This window comes from Glandiceps talaboti, chromosome 14 (genome assembly GCF_964340395.1).
Source record: "Glandiceps talaboti chromosome 14, keGlaTala1.1, whole genome shotgun sequence".
Taxonomy (NCBI): domain Eukaryota; kingdom Metazoa; phylum Hemichordata; class Enteropneusta; family Spengelidae; genus Glandiceps; species Glandiceps talaboti.
Genome location: NC_135562.1, coordinates 4,638,565 through 4,656,975, shown reverse-complemented (window position 1 = coordinate 4,656,975; position 18,411 = coordinate 4,638,565). Strand labels below are relative to the sequence as shown.

At 35.3% G+C, this 18,411-nt stretch overlaps 1 protein-coding gene across 1 annotated transcript; it reads left to right on the top strand.

Moving 5' to 3' along the window:
- The first annotated feature begins 683 nt into the window (after positions 1-683).
- LOC144445851 (radial spoke head 10 homolog B-like) lies at positions 684-17,443 on the top strand. The gene is made up of 19 exons (XM_078135494.1): positions 684-767; positions 2,322-2,560; positions 2,654-2,729; positions 3,369-3,437; positions 4,537-4,710; positions 5,353-5,559; positions 6,144-6,320; positions 7,044-7,203; positions 7,805-7,926; positions 8,429-8,615; positions 8,810-8,924; positions 9,503-9,677; positions 10,413-10,574; positions 10,894-11,055; positions 11,614-11,772; positions 12,532-12,631; positions 13,321-13,449; positions 14,144-14,298; positions 16,488-17,443. The coding sequence occupies exons 1-19, from the start codon at positions 684-686 to the stop codon at positions 16,674-16,676; spliced, it is 2,841 nt and encodes a 946-aa protein (XP_077991620.1). The 3' UTR covers positions 16,677-17,443.
- The last annotated feature ends 968 nt before the right edge of the window (positions 17,444-18,411 follow it).

Here is an 18,411-nt window from a genome sequence, read left to right as displayed (position 1 = left end):
TATGATTATGAAAATTCAATTTAAAACAATTTAGATGTAGAATGTATATAAGGAATACTGTATGAATCTTCTAGTTGTATATAGCAAATGATGAATATAAAACTATGTTTTAGTGTTACCATGACAATTTTCATAACCAGTTTTAGTGTAACCATGACGACAATTTTCGTAACTAATAATACTGTAAGCATGGTAGTCAGGTCTTCATAAGAAATCTTAAATAATATTGGGAATATTGCTTGCAAAATTGTGCATTAATGGATTTACAGAATTTTTACCTCAAACTTTGATCTGTTTTTCTGATGTATGATTTTTCTTGCATAATTTTTACTTAGTAACAATGTGTATATTGATTTGGCGGTTTTCTTATTGTCTGTTCGAGTGTTATTGTTATGCAAAACTACTTACATCTTTCAAATAAATTTATCTTTAGTTTACCAAAGCATTTTCTTTTTAACAAGTTTTCAACATTAAAGACATATTCCAGTACTAATGTGCTGTTAATTGATGTCGAAAATATGGACCCACGATTCACTGGTAACTTACAGCATCATAGCATTCATAAATATCAATGTTTATGCATAATATTGACACCAATTTACGCTACGGTAGAAAATGGACATTGTCTATACATATAGTAGAAGACATTGATATATATAACTCTGGGCTGTGCCCATTAGGGGATGATAAACCAAACCAAAGAAGTCACATTTTTGAATGAGAATAAGAAGGTTGTGAATGACAAAGAATTTCAGGGTGATTTTTTGGTTTGGTTTTGACATGCATTGTGTTAAACTACCATAAGATTTCATCTGCTCAATACTTGTATATCTGTCTATATATTTTGCAGTGTATGATTCAATTTGTGCAATAGGTAAATAAAGTTATGCTTAGATGAACCTTTCATAGTGTGTTGTGATTGATTTTAGATGGATGATTATATGAAATGATTTGAGTACAATATCATTAAATGATGTCATATCAGTTAGTCAATGAGTCAGAAAATTTGTAGAATTTATACAATGTGAAGTTCAAAGGCTCTGTACAGTTATATATTGAAAGCATTTGCAAATAAGAATGTTTTGGGGTTCTTTCTGACTGCATTAACTGTTTGTAACTCAAGTACCTTTATACAAGTATATTTTGGGGTTCTTTCTGACAGCATTATATGTGGGTACCTCAAGTAGCTTTATATATCTCAAATATACAACAGATATATTACATCATACATTCCAAAGTGACAATGGAAGGTGAGAAGTTGTGAAAGAATAAGGCTTTGTGGAAAAGCTACATCAGTCAAAGATAAAAGTTAGTAGTAATTGCGAAAAGCGTATTATATATGGATTTGTGGTGTTGCACAATAATCTTTCCAGTCTAGGTATGGGTTTTATTTATACATCAAGGTTTTATGGCAGGGATCAGAGGATCCGACCTTTAGATTGGTTCCGTAAGGCATAGTACTGTTGGGGGGGGGGGGGATCTCGAATTTTCAGAAGTAATATGTAGCGCAAGTTCAAAGCAACTATCTACTATGTATAATAGTAATACCCATTGTTAGGGATTTCCAATCACAATTATCTGATCAAGCCCCTTTATTCTGATAGTATGCATGTATTTCTAAAGCATGAAGACGTTTCCCAAGTTATCAACCCTGTGATTATGGAATTTTCAGAAGAAAAGTCTGACATTTTTTGCGAAAAAGTGAGGTAGTTGGGCGGCACATATCCATTACTAACCTTTTTACTTTCGGCCACCCCCTCCCCCCCCCCCCCCCATTCCCTAGGAGTACTACCTAGATATACCAAGTTTGGAAATTCCTCAAAACCCAAATACCTGCCTGTCAAGCATTGATGATATTTATATTGAAATGCTAAAATATGTTGGAGACCAAATCGCCATTCGGTGATAGAAAGCGATTTATTACACATTTTTTATCCCGAGATTACTCCTCTTAATCCCAACACCAAAAATATTGGTAAAACAAATCTCATTTAATTCATGATATCTTGAATTTTTTGCTGTTGTCATAAATGAACAGCAGGTCATTAGGAAATTCTCGATCTTTCATACTTTCTACCCTTCACATACTTCTCTTGAATACCTATAATATTTAATATTCGTTGGTCTTTCATATTCAATTTTCTACCTGTTGGGTAATTTTGATTAATCGTGTCGAAAACGTTAAAAGAATCTTGAACAACTTGTTGAATAGAATGGCGAATATGAAGAAAAACAAAAGCCACGAAAGAAAATGTACGATGAGGGCGCTGTTGTAAATTATGTAAATTTACCGAGGTCATGTCACGGGCTGATGTTTACAGTTGGAAACCAACATGGCAACTAAGCAGAAAGGTGGTAAAGACAAAAAAGGCTCGAAAAAAGAGAAAATAGTGGAAGAGCCACCACCACCAGCTGAAGAAAAGAAGGAAGAAGAACAAGAGGAAAAACCAGAAGATAAAACACCGGAGGAACCCGCTCCTCAAGAAGAGGAACCGCCGAAAGAGCCGACGCCATCCCCGGTGTACGACGAGCCAACTTTGACAGAGTTGATCGTTGAATGGTGAGTTTTTGCCAACTTTATTGTGATTTTGAAATATTGCATTACATTCATTCAAAACTATATATGTGAATGATCATGTATGTGTCATTGCAGTTATGAAGGAGAGAGATCGAGAGGGTTATATGATGGAGAGGGCGTCGCTTATTTCAATGGCAGTCATGATTACAAGGTATGTACACATACACTGTCACCGATCGTTACTTGTTTCGGGTTGACACACCGCTAAAGTTTAAGTATGTGCACCTGTAGGAAAATCGACGATATAGTTTGACATTAGCAGAGCCTATAAACGATGTTTAAATGGCAAATAACCTGGCAGCTGTCTACCAAAACTCAGTGCTTTTGTTTCGTGCGATACTGAATGTCCCTAGCAACTGTGAAAATCCCTAACCCTTCAAATGATCTCAACTCATTATATGCCTAGATGTGGTATCATCTTAAAAGAATATTTTGTTTCTTTTGACCAGTTGCAAAAGATAAATGCATAAATATTTCACACTGCCAATAAGAATACAAATATTTTGCACTTTATCTATATATCCCATTAACATTCATGTTTTTTGGTGCATGCATTCTCTCAGGACACTGGACTGAGTATATTTTTCTGCTTATATTAAGTTATAATACAATCAAAAATAATAACCCTTGCCACACTCACACGTGATGTACCATAACCATAAGGAAGTCTGTGATTTTACAAAGATAATATTCATGTTCCAACAGTGTGAATCAGAATGTAATATTGATTTAAGATTATCATGCACTACATTTAAATTATTCCTTGTTTTCTTTTGTTTTTTATTTCCAGGGGCAATTTTCCCAAGGGTTGATGCATGGTAAGGGTAAATATACGTGGGCAGATGGCGTATCATATGAGGTAAGTACCTAGATAAGTATGTAGATTAAGATGTCATCCAGTGTTAGCCAACAACATACATGTATACTCTAGGAGTTACTTGTCTGCTGGCTGGGCCAATCACTTTCCTATAACTGGGGGAAATTGATAGACCTAGCCGATGTGTTCTAGAGACTATATTTTGGGCTGATTAAAGTTTTGATAATATTCTTCATACATTGTACTGACGTCTGTTTTCACTAGATTCACACATCAATTCTGTCTCTTTAATTTACACTGTATGAAAATCTGATCTGTAGTGTCCGTGAAACATATAATATAATCAGTATGGCCTGTGCATGCCTCATTCCAAGGAATTAGTTACACTGTGACTGATATGTGTACTAAATACATGTAGATTAGTGGAATAAAGTGAGGGTGTAAGCAGACAACTGTATATCAGCTCTTGCCTACATGTATTGTTATTACAAATCCTTGGGGGGGGGGGGCATTTGTTTGTGCGTAAAAAAACTACAAGTTGGGAAAACAGGATTTTTAATACACACACCATAAGATATTAATGCATGATCTGTACATATAGATGTTTGGACATTCAATAAATTATAAATTGAATACATGTCACACAGCATGTTTTTGTTACAAATTACATATTAAGCAAAATACAGGCACTGATAGTGCGCATGCAGATGAAATGTTTCATTTTATCTCACTGTGAATACATATAAATAGTTGGGTGTTTGAATCTTCCTGCAGTGATATTGATTTGTAATCACAAGGACATAAAATGTACCATGTAAACAATCATGTGAAAGACATAGACAGTGTAGAAATTATTGTGATCAAAAATAACAGAGTGGGTGACAAATTTCTGATGAGTCAGAATTTTTATAAGTCTGTAAGGTACACTGTGACAGGACACCCTCACACATTAGTCAACCCCTTTCATGTGGTTAGGGAGAAGTGACACGACAAATGTCAACATACCCTACAGTCTACTGTAAATTTTCTACTCAAAGGTAATAATGTAAAAATACTTGCCAAATATGGGAAACGAAAAGAGTACATGTATTTATGTGCTATATGTCTTAACCTGTGTTATACTTTCTCTCTTTTTTGTCAGGGTGACTTTTTGATGAATCGTGTCACTGGTAGAGGTATGTATAAATGGCCAGATGGCAGTACCTATGAAGGGGAGGTATATGAAGGCTTTAGAAATGGTCATGGTACATTCCGTAGTATGGTATCACCATGTTCATATACCGGACAGTGGCAGATGGGTAAAAGACATGGCACAGTAAGTATTTGACAGTGGTTTAATACACCTCAATTCTTTTGACATGGAAAAGTGATACCTGCATATATTAAAAAATCATGATAACTTTATAGGACATTACGAGATATACATTTGTAACATTGATCATCTGAAATTTTAAGAGGGAGACAGGATAAACAATTCACAACATGGTTATTCATGTTACAGGGTCATGATGAACTAAAATAGCTATGGGCTCTTGTTTTACAAAGGAGCACTAGGTAAACAATTTACAGCATGGCTGGATAAGTCATTCATGTTACAGGGCATTATGAGATTCGATACTGATGCTTTGTCGTGTTATGAGAGAGACTTGGTAAACTTTTTTATGGGTACTATTTCTCTGTTACAAGGTGTTATGATAGTTGTGTGTTATTGTACAATGTAGCCTCAATAAACAGTTTATGCCATAGCTATATACTATTCGTTTTGAAGGGTGTTATTACTATTATGAGATACAATACTGATGGTCTGTCATTTTACGAGGAAGTCTAGGTGACTAATTTATGACATGGTTATATATTCATGTTACAGGGCATTATGAGATACAATACTGATGGTCTTTCATTTTACGAGAAGACTAGGTGAACAGTTTTACGACATGATTATATATTTACGTTACAGGGCATTATGAGATACGATACTGATGGTCTGTCATTTTACGAGGGAGATTGGGTGAACAATTTACGACATGGTTATGGTGTTAGACGATATCGTTCAGGAAATGTTTATGAAGGAGAATGGGCAAATAACAACAGACAGGGACAGGGTACAATGAGATGGATTGATTTAGACCAGGCATACACCGGACAATGGGAAAATGGAATACAGGTAGGACGAATAATGGAAGGAATGATTCATACAAAGAGTGAGAGTGGGAAAATGGGATACATTTAGGAATAACATCAGTATGTTTCGAGCATTAAACTCTTAAGATATTTTACAGCTAAAATGATGTTGGCTTGGTGTTTTACACATGGGACATTATGCTTTTGATACAAAGGTAGACATATTTCAACTCTAGACTAACAATAACAGAGACACAATAAACACAGCAGGATTCTTTGCCCAATCACATTGAACACTGATGATAAGCATTGCTGTTCTTTCACAGTGCAGTAGAACAACACTTCAGATGAAAACATTACACATGGACTTGTTGATTTCAATGGCTTCAATTGTTTATTTTCTAACTCATACTGATATTTTACATACAGTGTACAATGTACATACTGTTTACGCAGTGAGAAGATACAGTATACATCATGTGTACTACACGTACCAAACTGAAAACTTAGTGTACACTGTGAATTGTACACCAATAGTATGTAGCTACTTGAGTTCATATTGTACACTTGAAATGGACTTCATCAGAAAACTTATTGTCACTGTTTCTAACATTTCAACTTTTCCAGCATGGTCATGGTGAGCATACATGGTATCTCAAAAGAGTTCCTGGTTCTCAATATCCACTGAGAAACCAGTACGTGGGTGATTTTGTACGCGGCATGAGACACGGAGTTGGATCTTTCTATTTCGCTAATGGTGCCAAGTATGAGGGTGAATGGGACAGTAACCTAAAACAAGGCAGGGTAAGACAATTACAACATATTATACCATGCATGAGCCAGGCTCAACAATAATATGGAATAAATACTCTGGTTGTTCTACATCATGACAACGAGTGTCTATGTCACGACAACATTGGTTCTGCTGTTTTTGAAATATGAGTCAAAATGCTCAGAATTGCCATTACCTTCCCCGAGTTTTTTAGATTATCTAGTGATGGTATAATTATGTTATTCCCCAATGTTTTCCTTCATTCAGCCAGGGTTGTCACTACGAGTTGCAAGACTCGTAGTGACAAAGACCCCTTAGGTTACTCATACTTTCCTTGGTTGAACGAAGACAAATATTGGGGAATAATATCTTATTTTTTTATTAATAAACTGCACTGGTTGGTTATACAAAAGTGATTTAAGCATAGAAACCAAACATTTGACCTTTACTATACCCCTAACTTGGTTATAAATGTATAACTTGTTTACAGCTAGTCAACAAAACTATATGATTGTCTTTCAAGAAGTTATCAAATGACAGATAATCTTCAATGTATACCTTAAGCTTGAAAAAACAAACAAATAAGCTACATATATGTTTTTACCTTGGTAATCACAAATATGCACAAGTCTTTGTTAGAAATCACAAGTGTAATAGTAAAAGAATATGTAAGGTATATTACATGTAGTGTTCAATGAAAACTTTGCCAGTATTTGAATAATCAAGTAGTGTCTTTGTGACTTTTATATTATCAGGGTAAATTCACTTTCAAGAATGGTCGCATTTTCGAAGGAATGTTTATCCAGGATAGAATGATGGAATATCCACAATTCCGTATGGATGGAGTTACTACACCGGATATCACTCAAATCCGTACACAAACACCAGATCCTGTGGGACCAAGAGCTGATATCGGTAAGTGAATTTATCAAAATTTGTTCATAACTGGTGTGAGAGAACAAGAGTTAAAAGATGCAGCAGTAGGTAACACTGGATATAGTCTAGCTGCTAGACCTCGGATGTTCTTCCGATACAAAACGACACACGAAAGAACATCGCTATTGAGGATTCCCTCACTGCAAACTTTATCGCTTATCGTATCAGAAGAAAGCCCAAATGTCTAGCAGCAGGACTACACTGGATAGAGAGAGACAACTTGCTTGTAGTGTGGCTAAAATCAGAATGCTTTATTTTCCAAAGATAAGGAATTAAAAGTTAGAGATTACAAGTGAATTACAACTAATATTGATGTCAGGGATATACGATTGATTGTGTCGATAGATATGTACAACATCTCTTTATGTAAAGTATTACTGATATTCATGGGTACTTTCTTGAAATGATCTTTGATGTCCATGATATATTTGGAGTGGCAGTCACAGTGATTGACTTATCTTTATGACATTCTTACAGATGGTAAAATGTCATTTCAGGTAATGAGCAGTGTAGCTGTTACAGTTAGATATGGTGTTTATCATCTTCATGTTTTCTTTCTATCTGTGTGATTTATCTACAGGTGATGATGTATCTGTGATCAGTAATGAAAGTAGGAATACACTTGGACCAAGTCTAACTTTGGATATTGATCACTTATTGGATGAATTCAGTGAAGAAGACAGAGAAGAAGAACTGAAACAAGTAAGAATTTGTCTTGTTACGAGATGTGTTTGCTTATGTATATTCCCACATAGTGATTATTTACATCCAAGTGCACATGTACATGTACTATGGGTATTTGTATTTGCACTTGCAGCATTGTCTGCTATGCTAAAGGCAGAAATAAGTCTGACTGGACTTTTCCCTTAAGTTGATAGCAGTAATCAATACAAGTATACTAAAGGCAGAAATAAGTCTGACTGGACATTTCCTTTAGGTTTATAGCAGTAATCAATACAAGTGTACCAAAGGTAGAAATAAATCTGACTGGACTTTTCATTTAAGTTGATAGCAGTAATCAATACAAGTGTACTTAAGGTAGAAATAAGTCTGACTGAACTTTTCTTGTAAGTTGATAGCAGTAATCAATAAAAGTGTAGTAGAGGCAGAACTAAGTCTGACTGGACTTTTCATTTAAACTGGATATCTCATCTCATCAAAGCTCCGTGCTCAGATATTAATTTGTTCTCTTTTCTATTTTTAGGTGATGTTTGTTATTCTGAGGCATATAACACTACTCAAGAAAGTGTACAACTTCTATGCTGGTCTAGGTCATGATGCATCACCAGATAATACATTTATTATGACTAGATTGCAGTTCTGGAGATTTCTCAAAGATTGTCAGTTTCACCACAGAGATACAACCCTCGCTGAAATGGACAGATTATTGGGTAAGTAACTATGTCAATGTATTACAACCATTGCTGAAATGGAGAGATTATTATACACCACCCTGGCTAATCAGTTTCATCAGAGGGATATCCCCCTTGCTAAAATGGACACATTAATGAATCAAATTCCATATCCATGTCAGAGTTTTACAACTTTGTCTTTCTAATTGTGTTCTTTTGTTTTATTTTTACAGCTGGTGCAGGGACACCCAATCATTCAATTCATTCACCATTAGATAAATTACTTCTGAGAGAGTATCTAAATCATGTCATTACTTTGTCCTTCTATCTATTTCAGGATGAACACCCGTAAGTGATTCTACTTTAATATGTTATACTTACACCACTTTTTGATCTTGTGGCAAATCATTTGAGATCCTATGTGAACCCATATGTACATAGAGCGACAAGATGTAAGATGTCAATAAAAAAACATCTGTCGCCTAATAGGGAACTTGCAATCCTGACTGAGCATGCTCAGATGCAAAGGACTATGGGATTATCTGTGGTTAATGTAATACCTAATCTGGAGCTACCGATAAAATAAACCTCCCACAATGGTCAGGGTAACTATGTAATGATTATTTGTGGTTACAAACAATGTCAAAATATTGTTTACAATACTAATCGATTAGTATTTATTATCACATTTCCCATGATGCAACATTCAACATGGCGGGTTTGCAAGTTCCCTATTGGAACTCTGTAGTTTCTCTGTTTGGGTAGTAACAGTTGCCAATACAAATTTAAAGACAACATCATACATATTTCAGTGCCTTCTAATACACAGTATGCTATGAAATGATATGTCTTTAATGTTTAGATATCATATATTAAGAAAACAGTGAAGACATACTTGATGTAATTTTCTTTTACCTCTATCACAGTGGGAAGGACACATTGTTATCCTGGTGTCTAAATAGAGCAATTCAGGAAAACATTGTACGTTTTGCCTGTACTGTCAACGGAACATTCCTGCATGATCCACGGAGAGCTGTCAATGCATTGGGATATATGGATAAATGTTGGGAAATCTTCCAGTCTGTGTGTAAACCTAGAAAGGTAAGTTTTATTCCTCATCATCTTATAATTTAAGACCAAACTGGGTAGTACTAGTAGTATGATGGTACTACTACACCATCACAGGGCTCAAAATTTACAGTAGTCCCATGTGCATAGGGCTACCATAATTTGCAACTCGTAGCCCACTCAGGCTACCACTGATTATGCAGCGCTAATTTAAAGGATGGAAGATTTACAGAAATAATAGTATTTTAATAACAAATATATTTCCAATAGAGGAGGTTAATTTCAAGTGACACATACCAGAATATTCTAAACCAACAAACTGAGAATTGTATCTATCATTTGATTGTCAATTTTGTTATTGAAGGAGCACAAGCGTAGTTAACACTTGTTTGGGCATAGTTTTTACTGCATATTTAAAAGGTACTCTCAGTATTGTACCTACTACACACACTTAGCCAACACTTGCAATTAACTGATCTCAAACCTGGGTATTAGGATATAACCCATAAGCAGTCTGATGATGTAATTTATGATACATATCAAAACTGTTCTGGAAATTCCTACTACACTATACAACTAACTGTTCTAACAATGTTAGAAGGCAATGTTATAGAATGTAGGCATCGACATTAGAATAATTTTATCGATGTTATTATTTTAAGTATTTTGACTTGAGTAAAAATAAGGTTATAAACTCAGCTTGTGCCACTTTAATGGATAACTCCTAAAGTATTTTAATTGCAAATCATTCATTTTCACCATTTTCAGTATTACCCTCATGAACCAACACTAAAGATGAGAGAGTTTTTATTCATGGTGGAGGACTACAACCTAATTAATGACAGATTAACACCTAAACATATCCTGGAAATACTGGCTGATGATAATCCTGCAGTGTATGATGGGGAAGACTGTAATCTAGAGCTTGAGGTAAACCATTGCATTGTGGGTATAGAGTGAGCGGTCAGGAATCAGGTCTCCAGAGATTTAACCTGAATTTTTGCTAAATTCTTGAGCCACACTAGCAGTAATGGTTTTTTTGGGGGGGATTAGACAACCAGTGAATAACATTTTTTTAGTAGATGTAATCAGTGACATTAAAGGAATTTAAAAGTTATTGTAGATAAGATTTGAAGACTACTAGCTATATGTGAATGGAGAGTGAGATAAGTGTCACCACATCCTTTGATTACTAAAAAAAAATTTAAACAATATGTACTAACATAAAATGTTCTTTGCAATTTTCTAGATGGTATTCTTAGAGTTCTTTGAAGCACTGATTGGATGTTCTGTGGTGTTTGTAACAGAGGATTTATTAAAAGATCCCAACACACCAAGACCCAGTACAGTTATGTCTCACATGCAGACATCATACAGTGGAACTACTCAGGCCACGTCAAGAGCCAGTGGAGTAAGTTGATGAACATTTGTATTGCCAATGGGACTGTTATATGACAACTCCAGCATCATTACTCTGTTGATTGCTAGTCAGTTAGTAATTTAGCATCACCATATTACAGCACAAATGGTGTCACATTCATGTTTCACACATGGAACATAACATTTTTTACAAACACTCAGACAACTTCAAATGCAAAATAAACAATTATTGAGGTGTTGTACACAGTGGGGATGTAGACACAGACAAGTATAATGTTGTTTGTCAGTAGGAAAGTAAACAATTGAAGCTATTAAAATTGTCAAGTCCATGTATATCTTTTCTGCCAAAGCCTGTTTCTACTGCACTGTCTAAACAATAGCACCACTTATCACTTATCAATATAACTAGGTAAAAGATTCTGCTGTGTGTGTGATGTCACAATTATTGTTAGTCTGGAGTGGAATGTGTCTATCTTTATGGAAAAAACACTGTGTCCCATGATTGGAACACTAAGGGAACTGTCTTTGTGCTGTGGCATGTAGAATTCAATCCTAAATATTTATATCTGTCATATGTGTGTGTTTTTAGATATTGGAGGATAATGCTGATGATCAAGGCACCACAGGTGGAGGGTCTCCTCAAAGAACTACATTGTCACCTGAGACTAGTTCACCACAGCTTAGAGCTGTATCATCAGCTGATATGACTCAAAAGCTATCAACTGATGTCTCATCTACTAAACATGAGGTAAGCATCCCATCATATTAATTTGAGCCTAATGGGTGATCAGGTCAAAGGTTAGGCTATCGAGAATTGTCTTCTCATCCACAAAATATAAGGTAAACAACCTAGTATCAGCATAATTTGACCCTTATGGGTGATCAGGTCAGAGGTTAAACTATTGAGGTTTGACAAGTAAGTCACTATCAGAGGTTATATACTTTACATTAGACTGAATGATCAATAATAGAAAATTGGAAATGAGGTACAACTCATAATTTTCCATAAAATTTAACATACTTTAAGGAAAAACTGTAAGGAATTACTCGACATTGTGTTAGAAGAGCCTTTGGCTCAACAATTTATCGAGTTTAAATAAAGTCAAACAATCAACAAACAAACAAACAAACAAAAACACCAGTTATGGGTGGAAAATGTTTCTACTGCATGTGTACATCAGTTCAAGTACTGTATTTTCACTATTGATTCCTGAGTGCCATTAAAATAATGTGATACTTTAGTAAGGTTAAAGATTAATGAGTTAGCTATTGCCATACCATGATGACGAAAGAATATTACACATCACAGCTAATGCATCTACGAGTTGATATGTTAGCTCAGCTGGTTAGAACACTCTGACTACAGTTCATGAGACGTGAGTTTGACCCCTAAACATGTCAAGTTTCATCCCGCAATTTCATTTCTCGAATCATTGTTTTATTATAAATATCCCAATGTATTACTGTATGATAATTATAATTGTTTCTCTCATTGTCTTTATGTTAGCACCATGGTCATGGTTCGGCTGCTGTCAGCACACACACAGATATCCAACCTGGTAGTTCTCATACACAACTACATGACACAAAGGCAGGAACTAAGTCAGGTAATTCAATTTAGAATATCCTTTCCAGAAAACCTAGTTAAGATAATAACATTTGCGTTTCTCCAGAAATAACAAGAGCATTCTCTTTCATCAGCCATTCAAAGTAGTAATGACACATGCTCTCATTCTTCTCCAAAATGGCTGACCTTGAGTGAACCACCCGAATTTAGATGCCTGCTCCATTCATATATATATATCTGATCCTTATATTTGCCATCCAATGCCAAAATCAGATGCAGGAAGGCAGTCACTCACTCAGCGTCTGACCAAAGAGAGAATGAAAATGACAAGCATGAAAAGTATGCACAAAATATAAGGTTAATATTTAGCAAATCGCGGCAACTCCATGATCAGATGAACATCCAGAATGAGACAGCTTATACCCTCATGGAAGTCTGTCAAAATCCTAGGAAACAAAGGATCAGGAATACTGTCCAAAAAGTTCTGAAACTCAGTAACACTGTTCTACAAAAATGAAACTTAGTATTAAAATTTCACACTTTTACTACCAAGATGACAACCATCCCCTGAGTAACATGTGCAACCCCTCAGCACGTACCTAGTACATGGCATTGTATGGGGACACGTGATGCATTTTGCAACTGGCACCAGGTCTGTTGATCCTACAGGTGCCCAGCCCATTCCTCTAGTCACTAACAATCATGGTCTCTCTCTATCTATCTATCTAGAACCAAGTATTGATCATAAGGGTGCCCAGTCTAGTCATAGTTTAGTGACAGCCCATTCCTCTGATCACCAGCCATTACTACAGTCTATGTTATCAATGGGTGGACAAACTGATATGGAACCTGATGAAGGTAAGAAAGCTGACCTCTGACCCCTCACTCACTTACATTTCAATCCTTGTATCAATTTCATCAAAAATATAAAAAAAAATTGTAAAATTTAAGTCCATTTTATGAGCAATAGATAATGTCATTAACCAACAGAGCAATAACTTGCTTTCCGGCCTGGATGTAGCTTTTGTGGACCAAAGTTGTACAGCATGGTTGTACACAAGGCCCTATAAGCTGTACTACTGGAGTCCGTAAAACCCATATTTGGGTTGTAAAGGTTTTATCATATACCCTATTTAGTAGTGAAACATTATTTTCTGCGTAAAAATATAAAGATATTGAGAAGAAATTCAAAACTGAATCACTGAGAGAAAGGATAAAACGAGTAAGTCACATATCATATTTGGCCAAAGTATGCCAGGACGTGATGTGGAAAACTATTGAACGAGTTTGATGTGTGCACTTTCCATTGAATTGCTTGTACATAGGCAGAGATACAGGGTATATAATAATGTATTAGATACGTCCAATGTTTTGACAAATGATGGTCATCTTTCTCATTATCTTTCCCTGAAATAAATAAAAGGAATGTTTTATGATCAAATTGATGAATGAGAAATTAAAAGAATAGTGCTATTAATGATCCAATAAAAAATAATGAATAGTACTTTGTTACTTATATAATAATTGACCATATTTGTTTCCATGACAACAGAGGATTTGGAAGAAGAAGAAATGGATGAAGATGTGAGACAGTTTAATTTCTGGACTCATCAAATAAATATATTCCTCATCTATAGATTATTTCCATCTTTTGAACACACGGAAAGTGTTCGACTGAAAAAAGATGAAATAAGAGCTGAAAAATTGGTATGTTTTCATGTTAGTTTAATTAAGCAATAACCCCCGCCGAAGGCGGGTATACACGAGATTTTGGTACAATTCGCGACATATAGCACGAGCCGAATGGCGAGTGCTATATGGAGCGAATTGTACCAAATTCGAGTGTATACCCGCCTTCGGCGGGAGTTATTGCTATTATATTATATCAAAATGTGTGTCTATTGCTTCTAAATGTGATTCTGTGGTTATTTATATGCCCGAAAAGGCGAATTCGCACGTACAGAAAAAGATCGTCGGTAATACATCGTCGGGAACGAGCATATTTTAATGAGTGGATACGTTCATGTAGCCCCCACACACACACTGCATGAACACAAACCATACACTGCATTGTAATGCATTGCATTGCATTGATAAATTACTTTATTTACATCATATAATGCATAACGAAAACGCGTTGAAAACTAGCAACAAAGAAAACGGGGCAAGAGGTCAAAGAAAGTAACAATTTTGTTTGGATATTTACATAAGAACAATAAATCTTGTACACTGCTAAAAATAGATGTCTCGGCGTTGAATCGGAGAAAGCGCGAGACAGTAAATCAGAGACGCGACGTTACACAGTCTACTTTAACTTAAATTGAACATTGACCGAACCTGAAAATGTACAGTTTTGAAATAATCCTGACGCACCTTGACTGATGGTTAAAAGTTAAATCGGTGTTGCTTGATTCAACGCGTAACAAGAGTAGGACGCTGAGACGGCTCGTTGCATGGGGAGAACTTGTACCTTATCAGTGATGTTGAAGCCACTGATCGATCGTTGCTTTCGATCGCAAGGTCATCAGTGGAATTATTTGGACTACTGTAACCCAAACTATTGTACAGGATACCTAACACACCTTTACTCTGGGGAAGTGTTAAGTTATTGGTATAAGAACGAACACATTCAGCTTGCATGTACTATTCATATGCTAGTTTAGGGGCCCATTTTACCACTGCCAGCCGTGGTAAAATGGGATTTTACCACAGTTATTATCCAATCAGAATGGCGCATAGTAGCATGATATAATATAATATGTTGTATACAACTGCATATGCTGATTACCACAAAAACAAAAGAGTTTATATTATGGCCACAAGAAGTATTGTTCACAAGCAGCTTTGAATCAGAGGAGCACAGCTAAACTGTTGACTCTTGTACTGTAGCGTCCTTTGTAGACGTGTTACATTAATTGAGTATTTTCCAAGACCTGCAATTGTATGACCATGATGTCAAATTAATGTATCTGATTTAGACCATATGAAGGAATTATTTGTCCCTTGGTGTCTTGCAGCTGTCAACCGACAACTTTAATGATCTCTCATGTGATCTTGATAAGCAGCCAGGTATTATGTTGTGACCGTGTTGGTATGAAATTGCTATCATTTGACTACATTGTCATTGTTTAAGGCCCCAGCCAGATGAGGATTAACACTAAGGTGTGAGAAATAGCTATTTGGTAGAGCCACAGATAAGTAACTGTAATCTGTGGTGGAGCTGAAGAAAATATTGACCCTGAACAACTGTACAGTCCTATGAAATTCTTATAACTCTACTGATAATATAAAACTAATCCAAGAACCTGGGATTGAATCATGGCCCGGCCTTTACTACTACAGTGACTCATTCAATAATAACCATCTATATTTTTATTGACTGTCAAAACAAAAAACTGTTAGTGGTATCCTTTGTTAGATATCCCCTATAAAACTGCTTGATCACAATATGACTTTAATAACTACATGCAGATTTTGGAAGTGAGGATTTGTAAAAATCAACCCCAAAAATAATAATTAAAACGTGTTTTAAGGTCTTTTACCAATGTTTAAGATATTTATAAAGGTGTATAAGCACTTAAAATGGACAAACTAAGGTCAATGCAGATCAAACATACCATTACAACCATCATGCGAGCTTGTAACTGCACAATCAATAATCTGGTGACTTACTAAAGGACCTAAAGAGTTGGATATTGTAGTGTTACAGAGTTGATTTACCCACAACGAATTGTTCACAGTTGTGATATTTTCATATGTACAAGTACATCCTTGAGACAACTGCTTAGAATAATGACCCCAAAAAAAATAATTAAAAAAAAAGATTGAAGTGTGCAAGATTTATTAATCTTTCAACATTACACTATGTATATTTTGTTGTATATTTTACCCTGTAGGCTGCTGCTATTGAGGCTCAGAAACTCAAGGAAGAGCAAGAAAAAAGAGATGAGTTAATTAAGGAAGCAGCTAGACTTGCTGCTGTGGAAGCAGCACTAAAAGAACGAGCTGTCAGTGGAATGTCTGAAATCAGCAAAGACGGAGAGGGAGATACCAATACCAGAACAGTATCAGAAGCAAAAACTTAGTGTTCACACCCCTATTTCAGCATAGTTTAGCCCTCTTCATGCATTGAAATGAATTTTATTATAATGGACTTTACTTATTTGAAGGGTGGAATACTGCTTTGTGTATTTCATAATTTACTTTGATGTTAAATAATCACACTACTGTGTTTGCTGAATATTACATTTTGTATATATGTTGATATATAATGTCTGTACAACTTGAAATTAATGAAAATTCTGCAAATAATTTTTACGCATGAGTTGTAAAATCCCAAGAAATATTAAAACTGTACAATAAATAAATGGAGTTATGGAGTATCAAAAGTGCATTCATTACAGGCACCAAACCAAATATGGGCAAAACAATACCATATACAGAACTTGTTGTTGTTGGGCTTCATGAATATTTATGAATGCCAAATAAAGTCTCTGGACGAGGATGATGTACAACTTAATCTGTAGGCTGTGTAAAATATCAAGAAACTTCATTGAAATGAAAATTTACAACACTTGCTTACATCCCATATTTGCCAGGGAGATTCTTGTTTCAACTGTCAAAGCACAACTACTCATACATGTTGCCTGTGATGCGTGACAAGTGGATTCCAATGTACTCTGTCCATACATCTACACTCTGATGTTTTGATACCAAAATGCGTAATAATTTGCTGTATACCAACCCAATAAAATATTTCCGTCCACATAAATGAGACTGATGTTTCTGGATTTATGATTGACACATTTTGACATCCTTAAAGAGTTCCGATATATGCATTGTGAGATTTTATACTTACTTTAACTTCTGAATAAAATGTTATCTCTCTCTCTCGCTCTTTGTCACTTTACATCACAGTGTACATCTTATCAGCTATGTGTGGTATGATTGCAGACATGCATGTAGACAATTTCTTACCCAGTCCATATTAGAAGAAATTACAATCTTTGGCACACACACACACATACATACATACATACATACATATATATATATATATATATATATATATATATATATATATATATATATATAAAGCTGATGAGATTAATTATACATGTAGTCCGTCTGTGTGAATCATGTCACATAGTAACCCTAGGTAAAAGTCCCATGCTGTAATCAGTAAGGCATTCCTAACATAAGTGAGTTTGTTGTCTATGACAGCATAGCCATTTCCATATCCTGAGGGACGACAAGACAACATTTTCATTTCAAGTGGTCAATTTATACATCTTTTTCACTGTCATTTGATGCTAAATGACATGAACGGAGACATACATCTTGTGTGCCTCATGTCTATAATGTATGTATACATCGTGACTGTCTAGTAACTACCCCTTGCTGTCTATGAATCTGCATTTTTCAGGGACAATGAGTGCTCCATACAATCGATAATCACAGAAAATGTGTAGTGTTTTGACTTAAAACTCACTTAGGATTAGGATGTATGAATTCAATTTTGATTTTCTGCTATTGAAAAGCTAAACATGTTTTTTTCTGAATGTCACCTGTTCAAATTTATATGAGCAATCAGTAACATACATGTACATGGCAAATATGAGCTTCATTACACATCAATGTATTGAATATCACTTTAAAAATGCCAACAAGTTCTGAAAATGCAAGTACAATAAATGAATGATTTACAGCAAATAGAATAGTAAAATTCACCAATGATAAGTTGCACCTCATCTCTTATGGAGTCAACAAATTCCATTGTGACTTCCTCCCCATTGTAGAGAAAAGTATCATCACCTATCA

What these genes read in the sequence shown, in the direction of transcription:
- LOC144445851 (XM_078135494.1), top strand. Translation starts at nt 684, where the DNA reads ATGATAAACCAAACCAAAGAAGTCACATTTTTGAATGAGAATAAGAAG. An exon ending in TGGGTAAAAGACATGGCACA is followed by an intron (nt 4,711 to 5,352) that starts GTAAGTATTTGA and finishes TTTACGTTACAG; the next exon opens with GGCATTATGAGATACGATAC. An exon ending in GAGAAGAAGAACTGAAACAA is followed by an intron (nt 7,927 to 8,428) that starts GTAAGAATTTGT and finishes TTCTATTTTTAG; the next exon opens with GTGATGTTTGTTATTCTGAG.